General features: G+C 40.3%; 1 protein-coding gene across 3 annotated transcripts in view; it reads left to right on the top strand.

Annotated features, from left to right (window-relative positions):
• Positions 1–7342, top strand: part of AFG2A (AFG2 AAA ATPase homolog A) — a 203624-nt gene extending 196282 nt beyond the window's left edge. Inside the window, exon 14 of one of the 3 annotated variants that reach the window (XM_061994288.1) lies at positions 5764–5852. Coding sequence is in view for 2 of the 3 variants with exons in the window: in XM_061994289.1 (XP_061850273.1) it covers positions 5764–5940 (177 nt within the window). In the remaining variant the exon portion in view is untranslated. Of the gene's footprint in view, positions 1–5763 lie in introns of all 3 variants that reach the window. The other 2 variants (XM_061994289.1, XM_061994290.1) reach the window with 2 other exon arrangements.
• Positions 7343–23203: the final 15861 nt, after the last annotated feature.

Genomic DNA, 23203 nt, shown 5'->3' on the forward strand with positions numbered 1-23203 from the left:
TGTCTGGGGCACATCTCCCTAGCCCAGCCAACGTCATGCTGCAGTACCTGAACTAATTTAGATAGGTGGCCATGTGCATCAACAGCAGCTCGGGGATGCTAAAACAGGGTAAGCAAGCACAACATTTCATCAAGTAATGCAGCAGCTCCATGCTGCTGGAGGAAGGAGGTGTTCCACCGTGCCGAGTGGTACTTGTCAAGTCCCTCTGTCAGCCCATCTCAATGCCCTAGCAGCAAGCTAAAGCCTTTTTTATTTTTTCTGGATTAGTTTTCTGATGGTCTGATGCATTGAATCAGTTAATGAAAGGGCCAGCTTAGTGCCTGAGCCAGCACAAGAGATGTGTGAGAGCCTGCGGTCAGCAGTGGGTGGTGCCTGCACAAAGGAGAGGGGAGAAAGAGGGGCTGCATCCCACCCTTTGAGCAGGAGTGACCTGTGGGGATGGCAAAAACATGGAGGTATTGGCTGCCTCTGCCCACTAACTGCATTGAGCCTTGTACAAATCCCGTGCAGAAAGTTGCATGCTGCTGGAGTTGCATTGAATTGAGATATTGATGACAATTCTAGAATACGATCAGCAACCTCTTCCTGCTAGTGTCTTTTAGCCTCTCTGCCTATGGTGCATCTTCTCCTGATTTGTTTTCTCCTGATTTGTTTTCTCCTCTCACTTCGGAAAGGTGTCCATGCCCCGCTCTTTCCTCAATCAGGTGATGACCCTGGGTTCTGAGAGCTTTCTGACTTTTGTGGGGATAAGGCTATCCCTCTGTGTTGAGCAGCGTCTGATGCAGGGTAAGAGTTAGTGCCTGACCCAAGTAGGAACTTGCCTGAGTGCGAAACAGATGTCCTGACCCAGGAGTTGTTCATGTCTTTTTAAAAATGCCATGTAAGAAGCTTTTATCTCTCCTTAACAGAGCGGGAAAGCAAACTCCCCAGACCTATACAGAGTCTTCCTTTGACAGGGCCTAGCAGGCGTGCACCACATGGGCGCACAGCCTCGCAGGTAGTTTTCATCCAGGAAGCGCCACAATTTGCGCTATTCACAAACCACAGGGTACTATTCTGTTTCCAGGCTCCTAATCCTTCTTACACAGAATCCCTTACAACTTTAACTGGCGGGGTGGAGGAACAAGTTAAAAAGGAAGGAAAAAGGAAAATGAAACACAATGTACGGCCAGGCAGTGGCTGCCAGTTACTGCACACACAATCGACACCAGCTGCAGCCCAATTAAACCCGACATTCACAGGTGTTCCCAACAGACTCTGCACTAACAAAACCACTTTCTTGAAAATACCTAAGGCTTTAACACAGAAGCTCATTTCTCTTTTTTTAAAAAAGATTCTTTAAAGCTATTTAAAGCACTTTAAACACAAAGAAGCTCAAAAGGACTTTCAGTACGCTGGAAAGAGTTGGTTCTTAATGCCAGAATGCAGGAGAATCAGCCAGGCTGAATCAGCCAGTGTAACCATTGGTTTCGGGAGAAAGATGGTTTATGCTGAATGCTGTTTATTCAGGGAACAATAACTGGCACTGGGCTTTTTATTGTTGCTGGGAGTGAAATGGGGAGGGAACAACTAGGTGTAAATCCATTTCTTTTTGGGACTTATCATTGTCTGAGCCATAGCTGTGAGTTTGTGTGTGGCTTTGCTTATTACTGATTTCTCTGTATGTGTGGTTCAGATAGCAAATTTTTGTTCTCCTTTTATCCCAGGATAGTTTGATACAGTTGCCTTTCTGACAGTGAAGTAGAATTCTAAATGAGTTGGTTTTTTTTCTGGTCTTAAAGCACTCATTCAGATGATACATCATTCATTTTTTATTTTTTTTTTTAATCCATTAATTCAAAAGTATTTCCATGCCAACATAGGTCAATAATTTACTCTCATTACATTGAAAATGAGAATTATGTTTGTTAAACGTAATTTATAATGATATTAATAGTCAAACTAGGGATTAATTTGGTACTTTTAGATTCATTAGTATTCAACCATGCCTGGCTGGCTATTCATCTCTGTAAGAACACCCCACACCTCTGCAGTTATTACTTAATTACCTACTACCTAGTCTGTTGCTGTTTAATCACTGTTGTTTCTGACAATCACTTAATATCTTTATTACTGCTTTAACAGGTAATGCTGAAAGACACTCTGTATTCAAACACAGGCAAAAATACTTGTTTTGTCCTTCAATACATTGGCCTGCAATTTTGCCTTGGGAACAGGACTGGGACATTATTCCTATTCCTTACAACACACAGAGATCCAAAAGACTGTACTCTTTTTTTTGGTCTTTTTTTATACTGAAAAGGTAAAAATTGTGATCCCTTGGATTTGTATTTGAAAATAATTAAGAATTGTCTTAAAACTGGCAGATAGGTAATGTTGGTTCACGAAATTCATTTATAGGCAGAAGCTATTCATGCAGATAAGTGCAATGGAGAGAAAAGAAAATCACCTAGAATAACAGAATCTCAAGGGCTGGAGGGGACCTCGAAAGATCATTTAGTCCAAGTGCCCTGCAGAGAAGGACCACCTAGAGTAGGTCAGACAGGAACTCATCCAGGTGGCTTTTAAATGTCCCCAGAGAAGGAGACTCCACAACCCATCTGGGCAGCCTGTTCCAGTGCTCCGTGACCCTCACAGTGAAGAAATTCTTTGTATTTCTTTGGAACCTCTTATGTTCCAGCCTGTACCCATTGCCCCGGCTTCAAATTCACAAGAATATGACCTAAGTTTGATATTATCACTCCAGAAAAGATACTGGAGGCAATGTGTATAATTTTGTGAGAAAAATAATCTTGGTACTGATATGATGGCAAATACAATAATAGGAAAGGAACTGCAAGCAACCCAGAAACACTGCTATGCCGTGGCATGGCTCTCTGTACCCTGCACAGCTTCAGCTGCTCGACAGCAAGACGATGGAGCACAACTAGCAAAGACAATATGGCAGATGGGCTAAGGGATGGACGAGTTCTGCAGGAGCAAGGGCTGAATCATTGAGGACTCTTCAGCTTGCAAAGACTTGACTGAGAGGGAATGAAATAAAACTCTGTAAATCATCAGTGATACAGGGAAGGTGAACAGGGAACAACAGATGAATCACAGTTTTCATAACACAGGAACTAGGAGGCACTTGCTGAAATTACCAGGTTTAAGACAAACAAAAGTGCTTTTTTTGTACAATGAATGATTAGACTGTGGCACTCATTACAGGATGATGTTGTGGAGGCCAAAAGGAGAAGCGATTTAAGAAACTAATTGGACAAATTCATTGAAGATAGATCTGCTGTAAGGTTTTAAAACTGATACCCTAGATGCAGCTACTGGTTTTGGACTGTTGCAAAGCTTGGGAAGGATCCATACCTTGCTGCAAAGCTGCTGGTTTTCTTCCATTGTTGTCAACAAACCCCTTCTGCTACCTTCGCTCTTTGCCTCACTTGACCCAATCTACGCCGTTTTTAATCCAGGTAGAAATGACCTGTGAAAACCCTTCAGTTTCTTGGTCTAGTAAGAAATATCCTAACACAACTGTGACAAGAAATATCTATGAAAAAGTAGCAGGCCTTAGGCCAATAAAGCGGCAGATTTCACCAGATGAACTCACTCTCATTTCACTGGGGCTATATTACTACTTGTGTTTGCTTTTCACGAGTGATTTAGCTTTAATAGCTAGTGAGAATGCTTGTGAGGACTTTTTTTTTTTTTTTTTAAACATAGCATACTTGAATGAAGAAAAATAATCAAACTTGCCTTGTCCAATCTCTTACTTCAGAAACCTGATACATTCTGGGTTAGCCAAGGAATGGAAACAATGCCATGTGACTTCTGTGACTAGAAGTAAGGGCACAAACTTTAAACACTGTGCCATAATGCCTGCTGGTTATTACTCAACAATATATAAAATATTTAGGTCACAGAAGTTCTGAGTTCAGCCAGGAAAAGAGGCTTAAAATGATAAATTCTTTCCTCGTCCCTTAAAAGCAGCTGAAATATTCCTAGGAAGCTTCCTCACCTCTAGTAATTTTCAGTTATCACATAACTTATGGATCAGTCTTTAAGAATAAAATTAAAACAAACAAAATCCTTTGAAGCTTAATTATTGCCACTGTAACAGATACTTTTGGCAGACAATAAAGTAAAAGCATCGCCAGAAGTATCAGCTTATGGGCAAATTCCTCCTACGTGTATCAGCGGACAAATGAAATGAGAATAACTAAGACTGGCAGAGTGGTTCTTTCTTTTGCAGATCTGCCCGCTTGCAAGTCTTTCCTTCAGCTTCTGCTTCTAACAGTGAACTCTCATGCTACAGTGATACCCCACTTCGTAATTTTGATGCTGTAGATTGGTAGCAGTCTCTATAAGCAGGACAGGACAGTCAAAACTTGCTGTTCTGTGTTTTGGGTTTTTTTTTTTCAGTAATGCCTGTAAGTACCCCCAGATGTTCTCTTTCTCTTCATTTTATGGAAGACTTGCCCTGAGTGTAGTTTTTAAACAGGGGAAATGCACCTCTCCTTCAAAGACCAACACAGGTTTAGAGTCCAGGATGCTTAGGATCTGTTTTTTCCATCTGGGTTTCTTGGTGTTAGGCAGGGTGTGATGGGGAGGAGCTTGATCTGATTTGGGGTTTTTTTCCAAGCAGCTTTATACTTAGGTTAGAGATAGTGAAAGAGTCACACTGTCTACTTAGAGAAAAAGCTGAATGGAAAGACCAAGATCCTCTTTTAACTTCCTAGGTGATGTATTACCTATCTCCACAAGAAGTTGGTGCATTAAATCTCAGCTATGCTTCCACATTAACTGTCTCTGAAGTCCTGAAAAGCATTAAAATGCATAACAGCAGTGTTTAGCTTCACTGCTCATTAGAGCAGCACAGAACTAATAGTAATATTGTTGTAACTTGACAAAGCCATCTAAATCCATGCATGTTTTCTTGTGAAAGCTTCCTAAACATGCTGCTAAATCCTCTAAAAAGCTACTAAAGGGCTTTGGCAACCATTAGCACAGCATAAGCGGGAGGGGGAACTCTTTTCAGTAAGTGAACAAACAGAGAAAATATGCTGAATAGCTGGACAAATGTGTTTCAGCTGGCTCTTTCATTTACAGATATAAGGGAGCAGTCAATATCAATCACTGTTTTCCCTGTTGCACTGGAAATCACAATATCTCTTTTCATTCCACAAGCTCTTTTCACCACAGTAATGTGTCTTTAGAGTGACACTGGCATCAGTCTGTTTCCGCTGTCTGAAGTCCAGAGAGCTTAAAAACACATTGCAGGGTATGAGACCTTAACCCTCCTTGCCTTCCACACACCCCTCTCCTTCTAGCCTTCCTTTCTGAATTAATTGTTTTTACTTCTTTCCCAGTGTAAAGCTGAGAAAGAAAAGTGCCCACAGAGCCTGGGAATATCTGCTCTTGTGCTTTGAGGACAGAAAAATGTATCATTAGTTGTTGGGGCTTTAATTTATCAGGTATTGCAGGGAGTTTAACACAAAGTAATATGATTATCGAGTTAACTTGCATTATACTGTAATTTGAAATGTAATGTTACTGTGGTTTGAATTTCAAGCTATATCCTGTGTCTTGGATGTTCTTATCACCCACAATCACACTTGTTTAAAAAAGAGTTGATGAAGCTCTGTCCCTTCGAGTCTCTGGCAGTTGAAGTGTGTTGTATGCTAATATTCTTGTGTTTGCTTTCTTCCTTTCAAGTGATAACTTTTATTATAATAATGCTATCTGGGTTTTCTTTTTATTGTTTATTTGCAGATAACAGCAGTCTGTAGAGAAGCAGCCCTCGTAGCCCTCCAGGAAGACATACATGCTGAATTTATCATGGGACGCCACTTTCAGCATGCACTGACTGTCGTGACCCCAAGGATTCCCGATTCCTTAATCCGCTTTTATGCAGATTATCAGCAGCAAAGTGGACTGCACGCGCTTTGAAAGGCAAATTAATACATACCCTCATTCACCGTGTGAATAGCAAATTTCCTTTGTAAAGCTGTCAAAAGCCAAAGAATTTTGTGTGCTGAGTGGAGTGTCCAAAGTTAACGGCAGAATTGTAATAAGTGCTCGTGTGCGAGCTTTGAGTGTAACAAATATTGTCCAAAACTTTTATGGTTTACAATTTCAATGGTCTAATCTGCATTTTGGAGGTAGTAAGATCACTGGTTTAAGTCAGTCTATATGTGTCTATATTGGCATATCAAAAAATAATTATCAAATTCTGAATTTTTGGTGGATTCTTGGCCCTAAAGAAAGTAGCAACAACTGTCATTACTATCTTCATTTCTTCCTGCATCAACCACAGTTTAATCCCAGAAACTATCCCAGTGAGGCACAGACCTGGGGAGTGGCCTCACTGCAAAAAAATGCTGAAAATTATTGTGAATCTTTTGATTTATGATCTCCAGAAAAGCTGCCAAACAGGCTTGCTGAACATAGAGCTTTCCATGACCAAGCTAAGGTATCCTGATTGATTACAGCAAAACATTTATCTTTGGTCTTAAACAACTCCTTTTTACACATACCAGGAAGTAGGCACCTTAAAAATTGTATATCCCCTGGCTAACCTGAAATCACTGCCAGGCTCAGTGGAAGATGTTGTTTGGTTATTTGTTTCCATCAAAATAAATAGGGATGTTGATTGGTAATTTAAAGCTGGCCACTTAGAATCCTAATGAATCCTAATTAATGAGTAACAAAACCTTCTTGCAAAAGCTGTTATTAATGGCCACAAATTAGTTCAGGAACAGATAAAAACTTTTCAACTTGTTATATCATCTGTTGAGATGGTGAAGGGTCATTATGGGCTCTTGCTGAAACGCAGTTACACAAATTCATTTTCAGCTGTTTTCACTACAATAGAAAGACTGAGCTTTTCTGTTCTGTGAAAAAACAAAGGGAAAGGTAAGGGAAAATCAATACAAACTTTCTCTTTTTAAAAAAAAGATGACAAAAACCTGAATTTCAATTGGTAATTCTGTGTTTTCCAGGTGTCTTGCAGCTAAATAGAAGAATTTACAGGTCAAAATTTTAGCCAAATCCTGCTTTCACTTGTTGGAGTGAGCAAGAAATATAATTTCAGGATTTATCCAAGGGGGTTTTTTTTTCATTTGATAATTGGTGGGTTTTTTCTTTCTTGCAGTCATTCTGTATGTATTCATGAGAGAGTAATTATTTAGAAATTTGTATCATTTTATGGGAAATATGAGTGTATTTGAGAGGTTTCTACTATATTTACTTATATTATCAATCTGAAATGCAAAACATAATCTCTTGTCCTTGGTTATGGTTTTTCTCTCGTTACTTAGTTCCTTTCTGTACACAATTTGTAGCTTTTTAAGCAGAAATATACTTTTAAAAATTACATATTTTCTATTGCACTAATTCTAACCTTTATATGCTATAATTAGCATTTCATTTTACTACTGCTGAAAAGGATTAGATGGTGAGGAAAAGCAGGTCATTTCCTTAGTTCATCTGATATATGTGTAGATTTTTCCTTTTTTTCCTTGTTTGACTCTCTAATGGTATAACAGACAGAGGGAATTAAGAAAATTATAAACTGGAAAAGTTGCCTTGAGGATCAAGATTGCATTTGAAACTACTTTATCCTTCTTTTCTAAATTCTTTGTACTCCAACTTGAAGCAAACCATTTATCACAACCGTTACGTTGCTGATGCTTCCAAAAAATTAAATGCCTTATCCCCTGGCACTTTCCTCCAGCATATGTTCCTGAAAGATGGAAAGAGAGACCATAGTTCTTACTGCCAATAAGGAATTCCGTTTGTAATTTTGTATATAAATATAACACTACTTGGTGCTCCGGATAAATAGCAAAACTATTTTGTCCTTCTTTGGGAAGAGCTTAGATCCCGTGGGAAAGTGCACCAAGGTGTGAATCTGAACTGAGAAACTTAGAGAGGCAGGTAGGAGCTGGCTGCCCCTTTTGTATGTGGACTCCTGTTGCCATCAGAGGGAATTTTGCACAATGAGTTTTAGGACATTAGGAGAGAATGTTGGCCCTTCTATTTCTGCCTTGTGAGAAGTGGTACCATCCCCACAAACATTTAGCCTCTCATCTGCCTAGTACCACATTTATCCACATGGACCCAATCTCTTCACACATACCTATGTGCCCAAAGTGATTTTAAATGTAGGAAGCTTTCCTTTTTATTGTGGGATTTGGGAAACTTGATTTTAAAGAAAGTCTTTAAAAGAATTGAGCTATGGTGAATTTGTGAAGTCCCTAGAAGATTTATGTGCCTCCCAAATACTCGGTATGGAAAATTTGGCTACTCTGATGCTGCTCAAAATCTTAGTCCATCCCAAGCCTCAGATAAACTGAGATTTAAAGATACGGTGATTCCCCTTCTCATTCCTAATGATAGATCACTGTTATTGTGGAGTAGCAACTTGAAATCCACTTATCAGAATTCTGGAAAATAACAAAAAATTCAATATTGGTCACAGCACGTCAGCACGATAGTCCTTGCCTAATCCAGTCCAGCAAGCCCTTTTGCACCCTCATCCTCTCACTGGAAGTTACTGATGAGGGCACTGTAGGACAGAGCACTTCAAAAGTATCTTCTGTTAGCCTGTCATTTAAATGAGTGGTTTTTAATTCAGAGATGAACTTTTCATGGCGTGTTTTGCTGAACACATTGTGCCTTGGCACAGAATCAAATTGCTTACAGTGTGAGGCCATATAAGCCTGAACACCTCTAGACTTCAGAGTAAATCAAAGATGGAGACATTCTTTCTTCTGCTGAGTTAATCACATTTATTGATGTTTGGATGTTTTCAAGAGATTTAATTTTAATAGAATGATAGAGGCTCAGTGAACGGGAGAGAAGGCATCTGAGACAAGTATCTCCCTCTCATCCTGTCTTTTAACTGCTGAAGTGGTTCCTGGACTTAATTCTATATGTTCTTTAGAAATACAGTCTTTTTCCTGCCTACCATTATCTTTTGGAGCCAGATTTTGGCCCAAATACTGCTTGAGTTGCAGAATTGTTAACTCAGCTTCTCAATGTTTCAGTTGCATTTTGTTTAAGTGCAGAGTCTAACTTTTTCCTCCTATAACAACGTCTTGCAAAATGGCATAAAATGTCTTTTGACAAGTTTGCCAAAAATGACCAGGAGAATATTTACAATCAAAATGCAAAAATGTCTTCACTTAACATGAAAATAAAGTTCAGTCCCACATTCTCCCTAATGCATAAACCAGATTTTCACTGCAAGTGTGATACACGATTCTTAATCCTGGAAAAAGAATAAAGTTTATTGTGAATAGTTTTCCTAGGTCTCTAAGTGAGAACAGAACACAAGGTTCACTGAGTTCAGGTGTGAGGGTGAATACTGGGGACAGAATAAAAATAATTTTCCAAGATGCTTGTTGAAAATCATTGAACTTAAGACTTGTCAGTCCTTTCAAATATTGTGCCGTTAAAGTTGTTCTTTCTGGTTTGTGTATGCTGGCGCTCTCCTTTTAGTTTCTCTGCTCATTTTAAATGTCAAAGTGTGGTGGTTCTCCTTCAGAAACTGTGCACGTGCCAAACATAATGCTGCTATAACTGAGCATCGGTGGATTAGTGCTGTGGGAAGGCTGTCTGTGGATGATGATTCCCAGTGAAGCAGACATCAGACTCTGTGCTGATGGGGTATGGAAAGGGGTAACAAAAAGCTGAACTGGAAAGCCTGATGTTTTGCTGTATACTGCCCGGTAAGCTGAAGTTAACTGATGAACAAAAGTTCATGGGCAGGAGAATTCTCTCTCATTGCAACACGCAAGTAACAGGGCTGCAGAGGAGACTCACCCTTAACGCTTTTGGTTGTTTCTGGCTTTTCCAGGGAGAGCAATAACTTGGGTGGATAAAACAGTATTACCAATAATAGAACAGCAAATGTCCAGTGGTTGTGTTAGCTCAGTATCTCATGTTAGCTAGGAGACAACTTACAAGCATTTGTACTTGGAAGAAGAAGAGTCAGGCATGTACCTGGAAGGCAGACACCCATTGTCAAAACTTTGCCAAAAGCCCCTAAAAGAGTTAGTAAAAAGCTAGCATAAAGGGCTTGCTTTGCTTCCTGTGATCACAAAGTGGAGACAAAACTGAAAGTGCTTCCTTCACACCTCTGTGCCTTGGGATTAGTCTCATGCTAATGCAGTCAGGGGCGTGACAACTAATTTGCAGTGGGACCTGGGCACAAACTGACCCGCATCTCAACCTGAGGTCCACTGCATGGCCACTACTGACAAAGCCAGCACCTAAGGAGAGACAGGATGAAGGAGGGTGGATAATCAGTGCATTTCAGCTACTCCAAAGTGACATATTGGCCACTAGACACAGGAGCCAGATGCCCTATGTGAAGCTTTTTGTAGGTGCTCCAAACTCTGTCTTCAGGTCCTGGTCAATGTGGAGCTAACCCATAACAGAGTTGCATTTGGAAGGCTGGTTTTACATTGTGACCGTTTTGTATTTGTATTAATATTGTTGTTACAGTGGTAGGGAATTGCAGTAATTTCTAGCTACTATGAACCTCAAAACCTTTTGCTTTTTCTCATGCCTTTTTTTTTTTCCCTTTGGTATGAAAGAAAATACTGTAGATGATCTAATATGTGCAATTTAATAAAGAGCTTTTCCTAGGGAGTAGGTGCAAGAGGCATGTGGAATGGAAACTGTAGTTGGGCATGTTTTAAATGGCAGGCTAACATCTGGAAGGCAAATATTTCAGCTGAAACCTACTCCTAATCTTGGGTTTTGTGTCTGCTCTTTCTGCAACTGCTACCTGTTCCTTTGTTAATCTTTTCTGTAGGGAACTCAGCCACACGTTTTCTCCAGAGCTTCATATGTCCTGTGTTAGATATTTTAAATGGTATCATTCTTCCCTGCAGACTTAAATCCAATGACTCCAGAGCCCTGACAGGAGGAGGAGATGTGTGTTTTGTCTGTTAACTAGTCTACCAAGGACCAGACTGGTGAGGGGGAGAGAGCTGGGCTCTGTGTTTGTGTGGCAGGCCTCCAGCAAGAGCCCAGGTGTTGCAAGTGAAGGCAATAGCAACCAGATGACATTCTTTTCCCTTGAACTAGTGTGGAACCATTGCTCAGATAGATCATAGGTCCTTCCAACAAAATTTGAGGCTAGCGTGTTGACTCCGTGTGCCTGTGTAAAGCCCAAGGCAATAAAGCTTGGATTCATCTAACCGAAAGATGATGGGAGCAGAATTGCACCTGCTTCCCTTGGCAGGCATTGGGGCGACACTAGAAGATATTCGAGACAGTGATGTATCCCAGCTAAGAGCTGAACTACCTTTCTTGAGGTACTAAAGGGGTAGCTGATGTCGAGAGAGGCCCATAGGCACTTACGTAGAGAAAGTGCCTAGAGGTAGATGGAAGGAATTGAGAACATTAACTCTCAAAATATTGAGAAAAAGTGTTTTAACTACTTGTCCTGTTTGCATAAATGGTTCTGGGAATGCCATTGATCTCTTCCTCTCAATACCTGCATCTGTATGGCATGACACTGTGCTCTTAACCACACACACCCCTGATTTTTTTATCTCCTTTGTGTTAACAAAGGAGTTTTCACATCCCTGTTTGGTAAAGTAAATGGGTCTGCATCAGCAGAGTGTGGAAAGGGCTTTGATAACCTTCAAGCTGAAGCACTTGTCATCTCTCACTTTATCCAGGAACGGATTATCTGGGCTGTGGAATAATGAGGTCATGTCTTTCCTCTGCACCGCTGGCAAGAGCTTCGAATTTCACACAGGGGTAGCTGCTTGCATCAAGCCTGCTCTGCTTAATGCCGCTTAAAGCTACTCCCTTCTCTGTCAGTGAGCTTTCCCCAAACTGAGGATGTGAAATGTGTTCATACAGTCTCGTTTGCATTACGTATCAGGTGTTTCCATGGTGCTTGGATTGCCATTTTAACGGACAGTTGGTTGGCTCTGATGCAGAAGTGCAAGTTGCAAGTAGCAGAATGACTTGTGTGTTATACTGCAGCTACTGACAGATAGGCAACATTTACGCAGGTTTAGATCTGAGGGGTGAGTGGACCAAAGCCAAATAGCTCTTTTCAGGTGACTGTAGTAGCCAGCTTGCTGAGCTGCTGAGAATCTAAATCTGCAGCTTTAATGCAGAGCTATTGCCTTGAGAGTAGCCACGGATGTGAAAGATCCCTAAAAGCACAAAAGTTGTGGGTGGTAAGGCCTATAGGTGCTGAAGTAGATCGGCAAACAAACAAATCCTTTCATATTCTGGAATGCTTCCTCACCACCTAAGTAGAGATTATTCCACCAAACCAGCAAATTCTACCCTTCCTACCCAGTGTAAAGTCTGCCTTTCAGATAACTATGCTCTTAAATAAAAAAAACCCCAAAACAACGAAGCTATTGAAAACATTTTGAAGACTGGATTTCAAGAAAAGCACAAAGATGTTAGAGAGACCCTGTGAAAAGTCAGGTTACTGCAGTGCTGGCAGTTGCATGTGGGGGATGCTACACCACAGAGATGGCTACAACAGAAATGTTACCCTTAAAATTTGTTTTACAGAACTCGCTACTGTTTTATGTACTAACGTGTGACATAACTCACCCATCACTTTCTTCTTAGCACTGTGAAAATCTTGGTCAAACTGTTTGCTTTCTGTCTGAAACATGTAGAAACAACTGATTACCTTGGTCTAATTCCATATCCAGGCTTTCACCATCTGTAATTTTGGTAAAAAGCTGCTTTTGTTAATATGTAATGCATCATAGTAACCGGTTACACTTTTACTACAAAAGGGTTTTTTATTTTCCTGAGGGATGAATAGTAATCAAGGATCAGCTGGTAGTGCCAAGTGCCTTGATAACACAATTGCCTGCATACAGCTCTGTTCGGCCCCTTCCTGCACTTGGCTGGAGAGACTTTAAAAAAAAGATACTTTAAAGAAGATGGTAGGAGAGCTGCTCTTTACCTCCTTGACTGCTGGGGATCTGAATTTTGGGATCACTTCATCTGCTGGGTGAGAAGGTAAGCACCTGAGTTTAACCATGGGAAGGGAAGGGTGGGAGAGGAGAGAGATAATGTTTGAAAATAAACATATGAATTAGGAAGATTACCCTGAAATTAAACACTGACTGATTTTAATGTGGAAATGAGGAGGTTGATGAGCTGGAAGGAGACAGAAAGTGGGAATACTGATTATAATCAGAGTAGGGGCTGATTTGTGTTATTTTGATGCTGATTTGGGTGTGATGGTGGGCTGAAGAAGGGCTACAGTCACCCTGGCTCTATGGTAGGAAGCAGCTCACTGCTAAGTACAAAGTGAAATCTGTCTTTGATCTCATTAACCCCATCAGCACTGGATTAGCAGATGTTTTTTCTGGAGCTTAACTCTTTCAGACACTCAAGGTGTATATAAAGTGGCAGGCATTGTGATTCATACTTTCTTTGGACTTCTTTTTTTGAGGGGTGGGTAACATCAAAGACTAAATTCTCCTAAACCAGCCCTAGCTTCTGCATTGGTCTCGCTGGTCCCCATGCAGCAGGAAGAACACCCTTCTAGCTGCTTTCAGGAAAAAGAAATTCTCACGTCTTCCTCCTCTCCTGCAAAATGGGCTTTGTGGACTGGAAAATATAAGGATTGCAGCAGGGAAGTGCTAAAAGCAGCACACAGTATTTGTTGCGTATGGAACTGAGACCTCTCTGGAATCTTTGGAGCAACCCCTCTTGACGTGCAGCAAGTCACACAGGTGCAGAGACTGTTTACTGATTTTTTTCTTCTGTTGGAAATATTTCATTATCATATCATGGACAGGCTTCAGCACGGTTGCAAAAACTTTAGAAGAAGAAGGTAAGACATAGATTATCCTGACTTTTCCAGATATGTAATAATCAAGTGGTGGTATAAAGAGAGGGGAGAGGAAATTTGCCCTTTTCCTCAATGAGAAGAGGAAAAGTTGGGGGGTAAAAATCTAAGAAAAAGTAGAGAGGAAGAGAAATGAGTAGAAAGCATGTGCAGAAAGTTGCCTCCTTTCTTCTAAGTCTGCTCAATGTTATATATTTCTAAACTCTGCAAGAAAAAAAAATGAAATGGAGAAGAAGGAAAACCCACAAAAACAGTAGCAAGCTCAAAGAGGTTTTAGTTTTCCAGAAGCATTTGTAGCCATCAAAAGGATCTTGTACCTTCAACAGACCATTTTGTTCCTGGCTACTGGTTTTTCACCTAAACCTGCTTGATGATCTCCTGAGAGGACCTGAGCAAAGATGTGGTCCCTTCCAACCCCTACCATTCTGTGATTCTATGTGTGCTGATGTAAGATGTTGAGGAAGCTGCACAAGACAGGAGGAGGAGCAGTGGGGGAGAGGTGATGCAAGGTAGAAAGGGTGCCATGACATGAAAAGTAGGGTCCCAGGACAGCACTTTAAGAAGGGGGAAAAAAAAAAAAAATCATCCTCATAAGATTTACTTTGTTCCTCTTCTGTGGAGTACTTTGAGATCTCTCATTAAAGAATAGAGTACAGAAGTTCTGCTCTAGCTCTAAAGTTTATCTGTGACATCAGTTAAACGAAGGATCCCTCCTCCTGACTTCGAAGGAAAACAATGGCTGTTGTGACTTGCCAAGACCCTCTAGTTGTAACACCTTTGTCCTGTCTTAGGTAAGGGCGGGAAACAAAATGTGTGTAAACCAGTTTGTTAATGTCTGCAAAACATAATTAATTTGAAAGGGTGGTTGGAGAGTTAAGCTAGGAAGAATAAACTACTAGCATAATAACTTCTATATTAAAAAAATAAACAACCACCCAACACAGATTTAACATGTTATACAATCTGTGTTCAACTTGCTCTGGGAAATCCTCCAAGAGCTAGTGTCAGTCTCCATTTTGTACAAGTCTGTACATAACCTTTATAAGAATTTGTATGGAGTTGGGTGTGGAAACTGTGAAAGAAAATGTTAGAACAGAATGCAGCCTGACCAAAGTCTTTCTGTGATGGAGTACTGAAAGCAGGAATGGAGGGAGGGTCACTCCTTCACAGGTCTTTGCACAAACCACCCCTTCCGCACGGGCGATTTCCAGTGCCTTATTCCAGGCACCGAGCTTCCCACTGCAATCACGTTTCACTTCTGACATGATGTGGCAGTCTGAAAGGCTCTAGGTTTATTAATCTCACAAGTAATCACTACTTTGAGATATATGTTAAAAAATAGTCACACTTCTCTCAGCTGGATGTTGCCATACCAAGGAAACAGTCTACCTTGTTATTTATGGCCCTGTCAGCCACATAGACGGCACCTATCACTTTGCGTTTGCTCTGTGGCTTACAGATACAGCAATGAATGTAATGACTGCACGTAACACAGAACATGGACCATCCCACGGAGCCATTTCTTTTCCAGGAGCTCAGTCTTTACCTGTGTTATATGTAGATGGCATTCACTTCTCTCTCCTCTGAAAATAACTGAGAGTGAAGTGATTTGAAGCGTGATATTTAAGTATGGGGGTGAAAGGTGCTGAAAACAGGAATTACTCATGCTACTTTTGTGAAATGTGAAAGAAGCTCTTATGACATTTCTCTAAAAGACAAGTCCAACTATCGATCTGCTGCTCCTGCTGAGCTTTCATCATCTTTAGTTCCGTCCTTTCCACCTTCCTTTCTCTTCTGGTGCTGGTACGCTGCTTCTTTCCCATTCCCTGCCAGAAAAGATTGTTCTCCTTTACACGGCTCAGCAGAGCAGCACATAGTGCTGAAAATGCTGATGATGTGGAAATCGTTTGACACATAGCATGTTCCATTGAACGAATATGCAATACAGTACCATTCATAAGCTTTCACTTAAGCCCCGTTGCCAGTGAAGTCAGAGGGATATCTGTGTGGTAGAAAACTGGATGAGGAGATTAGGATTTGACTTTTCTGCTTTTATTTGCTTATGATCAGACTGTTCTTCTGATAAAGATATGAAGTTCTCCTCAGGAAAAATTAATTGTGAAAAAGTACATTACAAAAAGTTGTATTTTGTTTTGTCTTGCAAAAGAGGGCATGATCCAGCTTCCATTGAAAACAATGAGTGTGTATTATAAATGTTGTAAGAATAGGCTCCTGCTTACTACTGCAAAGTACTTCATGAAGGCCTTGCTTTGGTTTTCCTCAGAAGTTCATTTTTGGGTAATGATCTTTTTCAGGAAATCAATTGGGAGCTGGATAAAATAATGCACTAGTGGGGTTAGCATGGAATGTTAATAGTTCCCTAAACCGTGGGTCTTGCCTTGTGATACTGATTCAAGACCCAGTAGAGTGGCTTTCAGTTTTGAGCAATGTCAGCGAGCTTTAAACAACTGAAATGCTGTCCGTGCATTTTACTTTTTAGTAAGGCTATACAACTTATTTTTTATTATCAAGATTAAAAATGCATTTAACATTAGTGAAGTCTACAACATTGGGAACTCCAGTCTATTTTATTTTTCCTAGAGCAGGTCTGTTGAAAGCGCAGTATGAAATGCAGGATCTCTTTCTGAAGCACTGCGTATGCAACCTTGGCAAGGATGAGGAAGAAAACAAGCAGTGCTAAGCAGATTCTGCTTTTTCAAGGCTTCACTCTGGAGGTTCTGCTTCAAACTGCCTTTAAAGTAATACAATTTTATTGATGTTTTCGAAAATGTGTATTCCCCTTCCTCACAGCATTGTGATTTCACTTGAAATCAAGTGATCTTTCATGACATACACTGAGAAAACGATTTTCTTTTTCTTTTCCTGTTAGTTCAAAGCCTAAGTTTATAGTAGGGCCAATGAACCAACCGTCAACTCTCTAAACTACCCCAAATATCAACAGTTTGGCTAGTTCAGCTGTTCCACAGGAGAAATAAACAGTATATCACATTTACTCCATCTTTTCCATTTACTTTGCATCTTTATAGGTACAAACTAGTATATCTGCTGGCATCCAAGTACATAACGGTACATGGAAAGATGCACGTAATTTAGCAAATGCACACCTCCAGAAGTTCTCAGCATCAGTTGACAGGGAACTTACAAATGCCATTGAGATTAAATATGCTTTTATTGATAGGTCTCTGTTCACAAATCTGACTTCCAAGTGAAGGAATGGCTTTCAAGTGTTCTTTTTTCAGTTCCCACAGTGTTGCTGCTTTGATTAGGTAGTAATATCATATTCAGTGCTCAGTGTAACAAGCTGTTGTTTTTTTCTCCATTAACCTGATTAGTAACAAAGATTATTGTCAATGTAATAAATGCTGGTACACATCCTAGTCAGATACCGTTACCAGCTTGCTGGATCTAGGTAGAAAGGTCAACTCAGTCATTTAACATCTACCTCCACTTCAAACATTCCTGTGGTTCATATGGCCCCCTCGGTGTCCCCTCCATGACGTGTCTAACTCATCTTGCTCTTTTAGTTGTTGCTCACAGATGTGCTGTCTTCTGTGTGCCTTCTGGGTTTCCTCACCACACAGCGTGTTTGGTTTTCATGAGGTGGTTCTTCCTTTCCGTCTTTCTTTTCTTTGGTGTGAGGGGAAAGATCTTTTCTGGCATGATTGAAAGCCTTCATGATGAAAACTAATTTTTTCCTTTTAATCAGAAAAAAACTGGATTCTCTACTAGTTTGAAATTAGTGTGGCTAAGAGATGGCTGCAAATTCAATGGCAGGCCCAATTTTTAATATTATTTTAAATAGCACGTATTTCCCATGTTTCAGTAAAAAGCTCTTTCAAAGGGTTCTATTTTTGAGGGGTTTTTTTTTAAAGCTTCAGTTTTTTGTGTCTTCCTTTCAGCAGAGTTATACTTTATATTCATACTGCCATGACCAGTATGTATAAGGTGATATCAGTAACTTACTCTGATTGAAACTGATAATTGCTATAGAATTGACCTGACATCTAGGTAGCATATAGTTCTGGGGCAGTATTTTTCAATAACACTGATAAGAATAAAAGACAATGTTTTCAAGATCTGCCCAGAAAGGTTAGGTGATAGGAATTCTCCCTTCCTGCCTTAGAACATTTTGAGCAATGAATTCTTTCTGTGTCTTCCCAAGAAGTCCTTAGCACTTGAAAGCAATTGATACCTCGGAAAATTAGGTGTACGGGAGCTAATGAATCTACAGGGGTATTTGTAATTGACTCAGTGTTTTTTTGTTTCTTTTTTTCATGTGGCAAGTTTAAAAAAGAACAGCAAATTATTTTGAAAAGTACTTCTTGACATCAATCCAGCTCCAAAAGTGTTGTTTTCCCTTTACTTCATGTTTCACATGTTGTGATGACATATGAGCAGCACTACTTCTGAGAGCCTTGATGTACAACCTGTACAATACCTTAGAATCATAGAATGGAAGGGTTCTAGAATGAGAAGTTGTAACCTTCAACAAAATCTATAGTACAGTAGCAATATGTGGAAAACTATATCTTACCTGCATAAGAATATCACAGGCTCCTGGAGATGGGATATTTAGAGAAATATTAGAAAAGAAAGAATTAGAAAAGTGGGGTTACTTTGCTAGAACAGAGTGGTGCTTAAGTTCTAACAGACTGATGTTTAAGTTTTGATAATTACCCTCCACAGAGGTGAAATCCAAGCTAATGACGGACAGCTATTTCACTTACTTTAAGAGGTATGGACATAAATAACAGCCGAGCAGTTAACCTCAATGGCTGTTGATGCTGGGGAAAACTTGCTTTGAAGACTCTTGAGGTCTCTGTCTAGCTTAGAAGACTAGAATCCACCAGGGAACTGGTGTTGGGGTTTGGGTTTTTTTCCTTTATTTAATGAGTAGGACAGGAAGTTACTACAAATACTCAACTCAGTCAGGCAGTGATGCCCACACTTCCAAGCTAACATAAAAAGCAGTGGAGATGCACATGGTAAGAACACTGAGAAAGGCACTGCATTTTGTATTTGCCATCTGGGCACACTTGGTATTTTTTACCTTTATTCAGATGTTTGTTTTAGGCCAGATTGTACAGCTGTAAATCTACAGAACTGTAAGGAACATTACAGTACCTCCCTTGTAAACACTTCAATATTACAGCAATGGTCCAAGAAATGTCATCTTGCAGTGGCATTACTGCAGTGTTTTGGAAGGTTAGTGTGCTACTTTAGGGAGAAAATCCAATTTCTGCCTAATTTTTTAAACTACTGAACTTAAGTTTCCTGAACTTGGGAAGCAAGAGAGAAAAGACTCTAACTAGGCTCAGAGATACTTTGAAAAGAGTATGTTTCTGTAGTAGATGTGGCCTTTATACATTGTAATTCTCTGGCTTCTCAAGAATAGCCTGTTTAATGAATTGCAAAAAGGAACAAGAATCAGGGCAGTCGTTTCAAAATAAAGTTATTGAGGGAGTCTAAAAAAGGGACCACCATCACCCCCAACATGCAGAATTTTTGGTGTCAAAACATATGTCTTAAGTGGGTGTCTGTAGATGTTCTTCTGGGTGAGAGCCAGCAGGAGAGGCAGAGCAAGCTTTCCTGTTGGCTTGTGTTGAATTGGGGCAGCACAGTTCCTGCCCCACCTATGGCCTGTCTTCCACCCTGATGGAAGTGCGAGGTTTTATGTTCTCTATTTTCAAGGGTTTTCCTGATCCCTTTTTGTGAGGGAAATCTGACCCTTTCCAACCCTAAAGCTCTTGAGGGATAATGGGTTTTTTATAAGTATTAAATATATAGATATAGTAGATATAACATTAGAACAAAGAGCAAACACACAATCTCCAAACTACAGAACTCTCCTGACTTCTTCAGTCCCAAAGGAAATCAAGATTAACTTTGATTTCCCTAGGAACAGAATCCAGCCCTTGGCACAGAGTATTCCTTGACAGATACTTGTTATTATAGAGCAAAATATCAAGATGTGACTAGCAAGATCTTCCAGATGACAACAAACCACACCAAACATGCAAGGGATATCTTGGCACTTAACACTTGAATTTCCAAATGCAAACCAGAATCTCTCAGAGAAATAAGACCCAGAAAATAGGAAAAGAGGAGGAAAAAACCCAAATCCAGATTAGTAACAAAACTACATTTTATCACTTTCCTGCTGGGATGTAGCAAACTACCAGTGATGTCGCTGTACTTATAGAGATGTGATGAGACTACGCTTGTGGTTTCCATGTCTGTTCAACCATAAAAGAGTAAAAGAAAGGTGTGGGGTTGGTTTGTTTGTTTTTTTCCCATGAGAAGTCAAAATCTGTAAGTACTTACATATTGAAATGGATGATGCTGCAGGCAGAAATACACACAGCTTTGCCACAGAGATACTCTGTGGCATGTTCATTTTCCTGTGGCAAATTTCTGGTCCCAAAGCCATGATGATGCCCTAGCTAACTGAGATGCAAGCCTTCATGGGCATCGTTTGGTATCCTACACCTGTATTGAGGTTCAGGTGAAGAGGTTTCTGTGGAAAAAAAATCATCACTTGCTGCAAATTTCTTTTCAACGGATTCATGGAAAAACTTTTTCCCTGCTTGCAGTGCAGGTTGTCTGTTAAAATCTCACTGATACGCCTTTTGATTGGTAAAGCAGAACCAGGAATGTGACATAGACGTTGTTACTGCATCTCTACAGAAACTGCTCCAACTGTGGAGGGAAGCTAAACTTAGTTGTTGACACACTTCTTGAGAATGACAAAAGCAATTGTGTTCATCAGGCCAACCCCATCATTCTTGCTAAAAGCAATCTCAGGTTTCCATGTATATTTTCAAATCAAATCAGAAACGCTGCTCCTGAGACTTCCTTCGGATGACAGTGATGGATTGCACAACCTGATAAATAGTAGGGCACTCCTAGAGATGTACTGACACCCGACTGACCACAAGTGGTTAAATAATGAAAACACAGAGAGCCGTGTATTTAAATTAGCCGAGGGCTTTACCTCTTCCTCTGATAATGCAGTCCACACCTGGGAGTGGCCAGCTGTCGAACAGCAATGAGAAATGTTTGTTCCTCAGTTGAAGCTAGATGTTGTTATTCAGTCATGGTGAATTTCCTCTGACCATTTTTAATCAGCTATAATTAAACCAGCAACCTCCTTTCACTCAGCTCTCAGCATATACTTACACAGATAGATCTACAGTATTTAATCCCACCAGGAGAATCTTTGTAGCTCTACCTGTTTGCTACTGAACCCCGCAAGAGCGACAAACTTACTGACCTGAAAAAAAAAAAAATTAAAATAAAGAGAACCCACTTAAACTCATATGATTGCAGAAATTAAATGACCCAGGTGTTCTCCATCCACTTAATCAGTCTTCATGTTACTGTCGTGATTTTCTCATTTTGATAGCATCCTAAAAACACAACAGAGTACAACTGGGGAAACTGGAAGATGATGCCGTAACCCAGGAATCCATCACCTTTCTAAAATATAGTTCTTGTTGGAATGAGCTGTCTTGAAGGGGAGATGCAAGAACTGCTCCACTGAGCATGGTCTTGGTTTGTGCCCTGTGCCACAGTAACAGGCTGTCACGTTAAGGGCTCAAACACGGCTTCCTTCAGGGCAGCCAAGCTTTGCTCAGCTTTTTCATCTCATGTGTGGACAAAATTTTCACCTGGTAAAATCTTAACAGAAAAAGATGAACACTGAGTCAGATACCAGACTTTCAAATAAGGGTTGGGTCGAAGGAGACACTCAAAGATTACTCTCTTAATTGACTAATACTTTTATAATGTGGCTTTTCAGAGGTAAGTCTTTTCGCAGTCTCTGACAGCAAGTGAACATAGAAGACTCAGGGGTGAGACATGTTGAAATGTGCACAAACTAAAATTACAAGAGACAAAAAACACCTGATGCCTATATCTCCAGCTGCTCACCATGCTTGGGAGGAATACCGGAGGTAAACACTGGTTGCTCTGATACGGTGCAAGAGATGGGGAAGGGAAGCAGGTTCTTAAACTGTCAACTCATGTACAAACCTTTGCGTTTCTGTTCTTTTGAATTTGTGCTGAATTTGTGCAGGGACCAAACCCCTAGCTCTACAGTGTTTCTCCTGTCCTTTGATTCAACGTTCAAATGTTCTCAAAGGTTTGTCTTGAAGTTTGTCCCTTTGTTCATAAAGGTTTGCCTGGCTTCTGCCTTTTACCCTCTCTTCTGCCTCTAAGAAAAACTGATGTTATCTTCTAAAGAGAAAACTCAAGATGGTGTTTGCAACGGAGGTTTTTCTGTGTGCCGGTCCCTGGCACAGAGTAGCTTTATGTGGCCACACTTCTTCAGAGAGCTTGAATAGAATAGTTCTTGCACAGAAGCTGAAGAAATCCCCAGCTACTGGTGCCTTTGATCTCAGATAAAGGTCAACCTGTCTAGCAGAAAGTGTGATCGGAAATGCTACCTCACGTCACCCTTCACTATCTCTTCCTTATTCTGAAATGATTCACTTTCAGGATATGCCTTCACCATAACACCTATGGTTTTTACTTCAGTCCTTCCCTTTCATCTTATGTGCCCACCAGCTTAAGCCAGGACTGCCAAGATTTTCAATGAGCTGATAAGAAACTGTCCACAATGATTATTATTACAGTAATGTTTAATAACTACTGTAAGATTTGGTTGGTTGATTGGGTTTTTTAAAATATATATGGCCTACTAGTGTGTTAAAAATTCAATTCTACTGAGTTTATCCCAACAAGAACATATTGTTTCCTTGCACTGAGGCTTTCTGAGCATGCTGTGGGTCCTGAGCCTCCAAAAGTTCCACCTAGTGCAACATTACAGTTGCTGATCTGCAATGTTTTTGGGAGCTGCAGGGTGGTTTCTACCAACACCCAGCTCTGCAAGATTGTTGCTGCACAGCTGGTGGGGAAAATATGTGACTTACACATTCTACAGTAAGACTGGCAAACAATTTTATTTATAATTTACGTGCTACTGTGTGCTGGGGTTTTTTTAATTGCTTTGGAGTTCTTCTATAACTTTAGAAATGTTGTTACAGCTGTGAAGATTGGTTATGAACTGACAAATAACTTATGTAAAGGTAAACGCTTTCTGTGCTGAGTTTCCTCAAAGCTGTATTGGCTCAAGATAGTTATCACCACAGAAGATGAGTGATGGGAGTAGTAAATATTGAATGCTTCAAGCACAGGCTGTCTGTCACCTCTTCTGTCTGAAATGATACTGTGCTGATAGATAGGACAGTTCTTGCTTCTCACAGACTAAGCCACCTCGCACTGAACAGTTTATTGAATTCACCTTTAGAAAGGCGTAGTTCACTACCT

This window comes from Colius striatus, chromosome 3 (genome assembly GCF_028858725.1).
Source record: "Colius striatus isolate bColStr4 chromosome 3, bColStr4.1.hap1, whole genome shotgun sequence".
NCBI classification, from domain to species: Eukaryota; Metazoa; Chordata; class Aves; order Coliiformes; family Coliidae; genus Colius; species Colius striatus.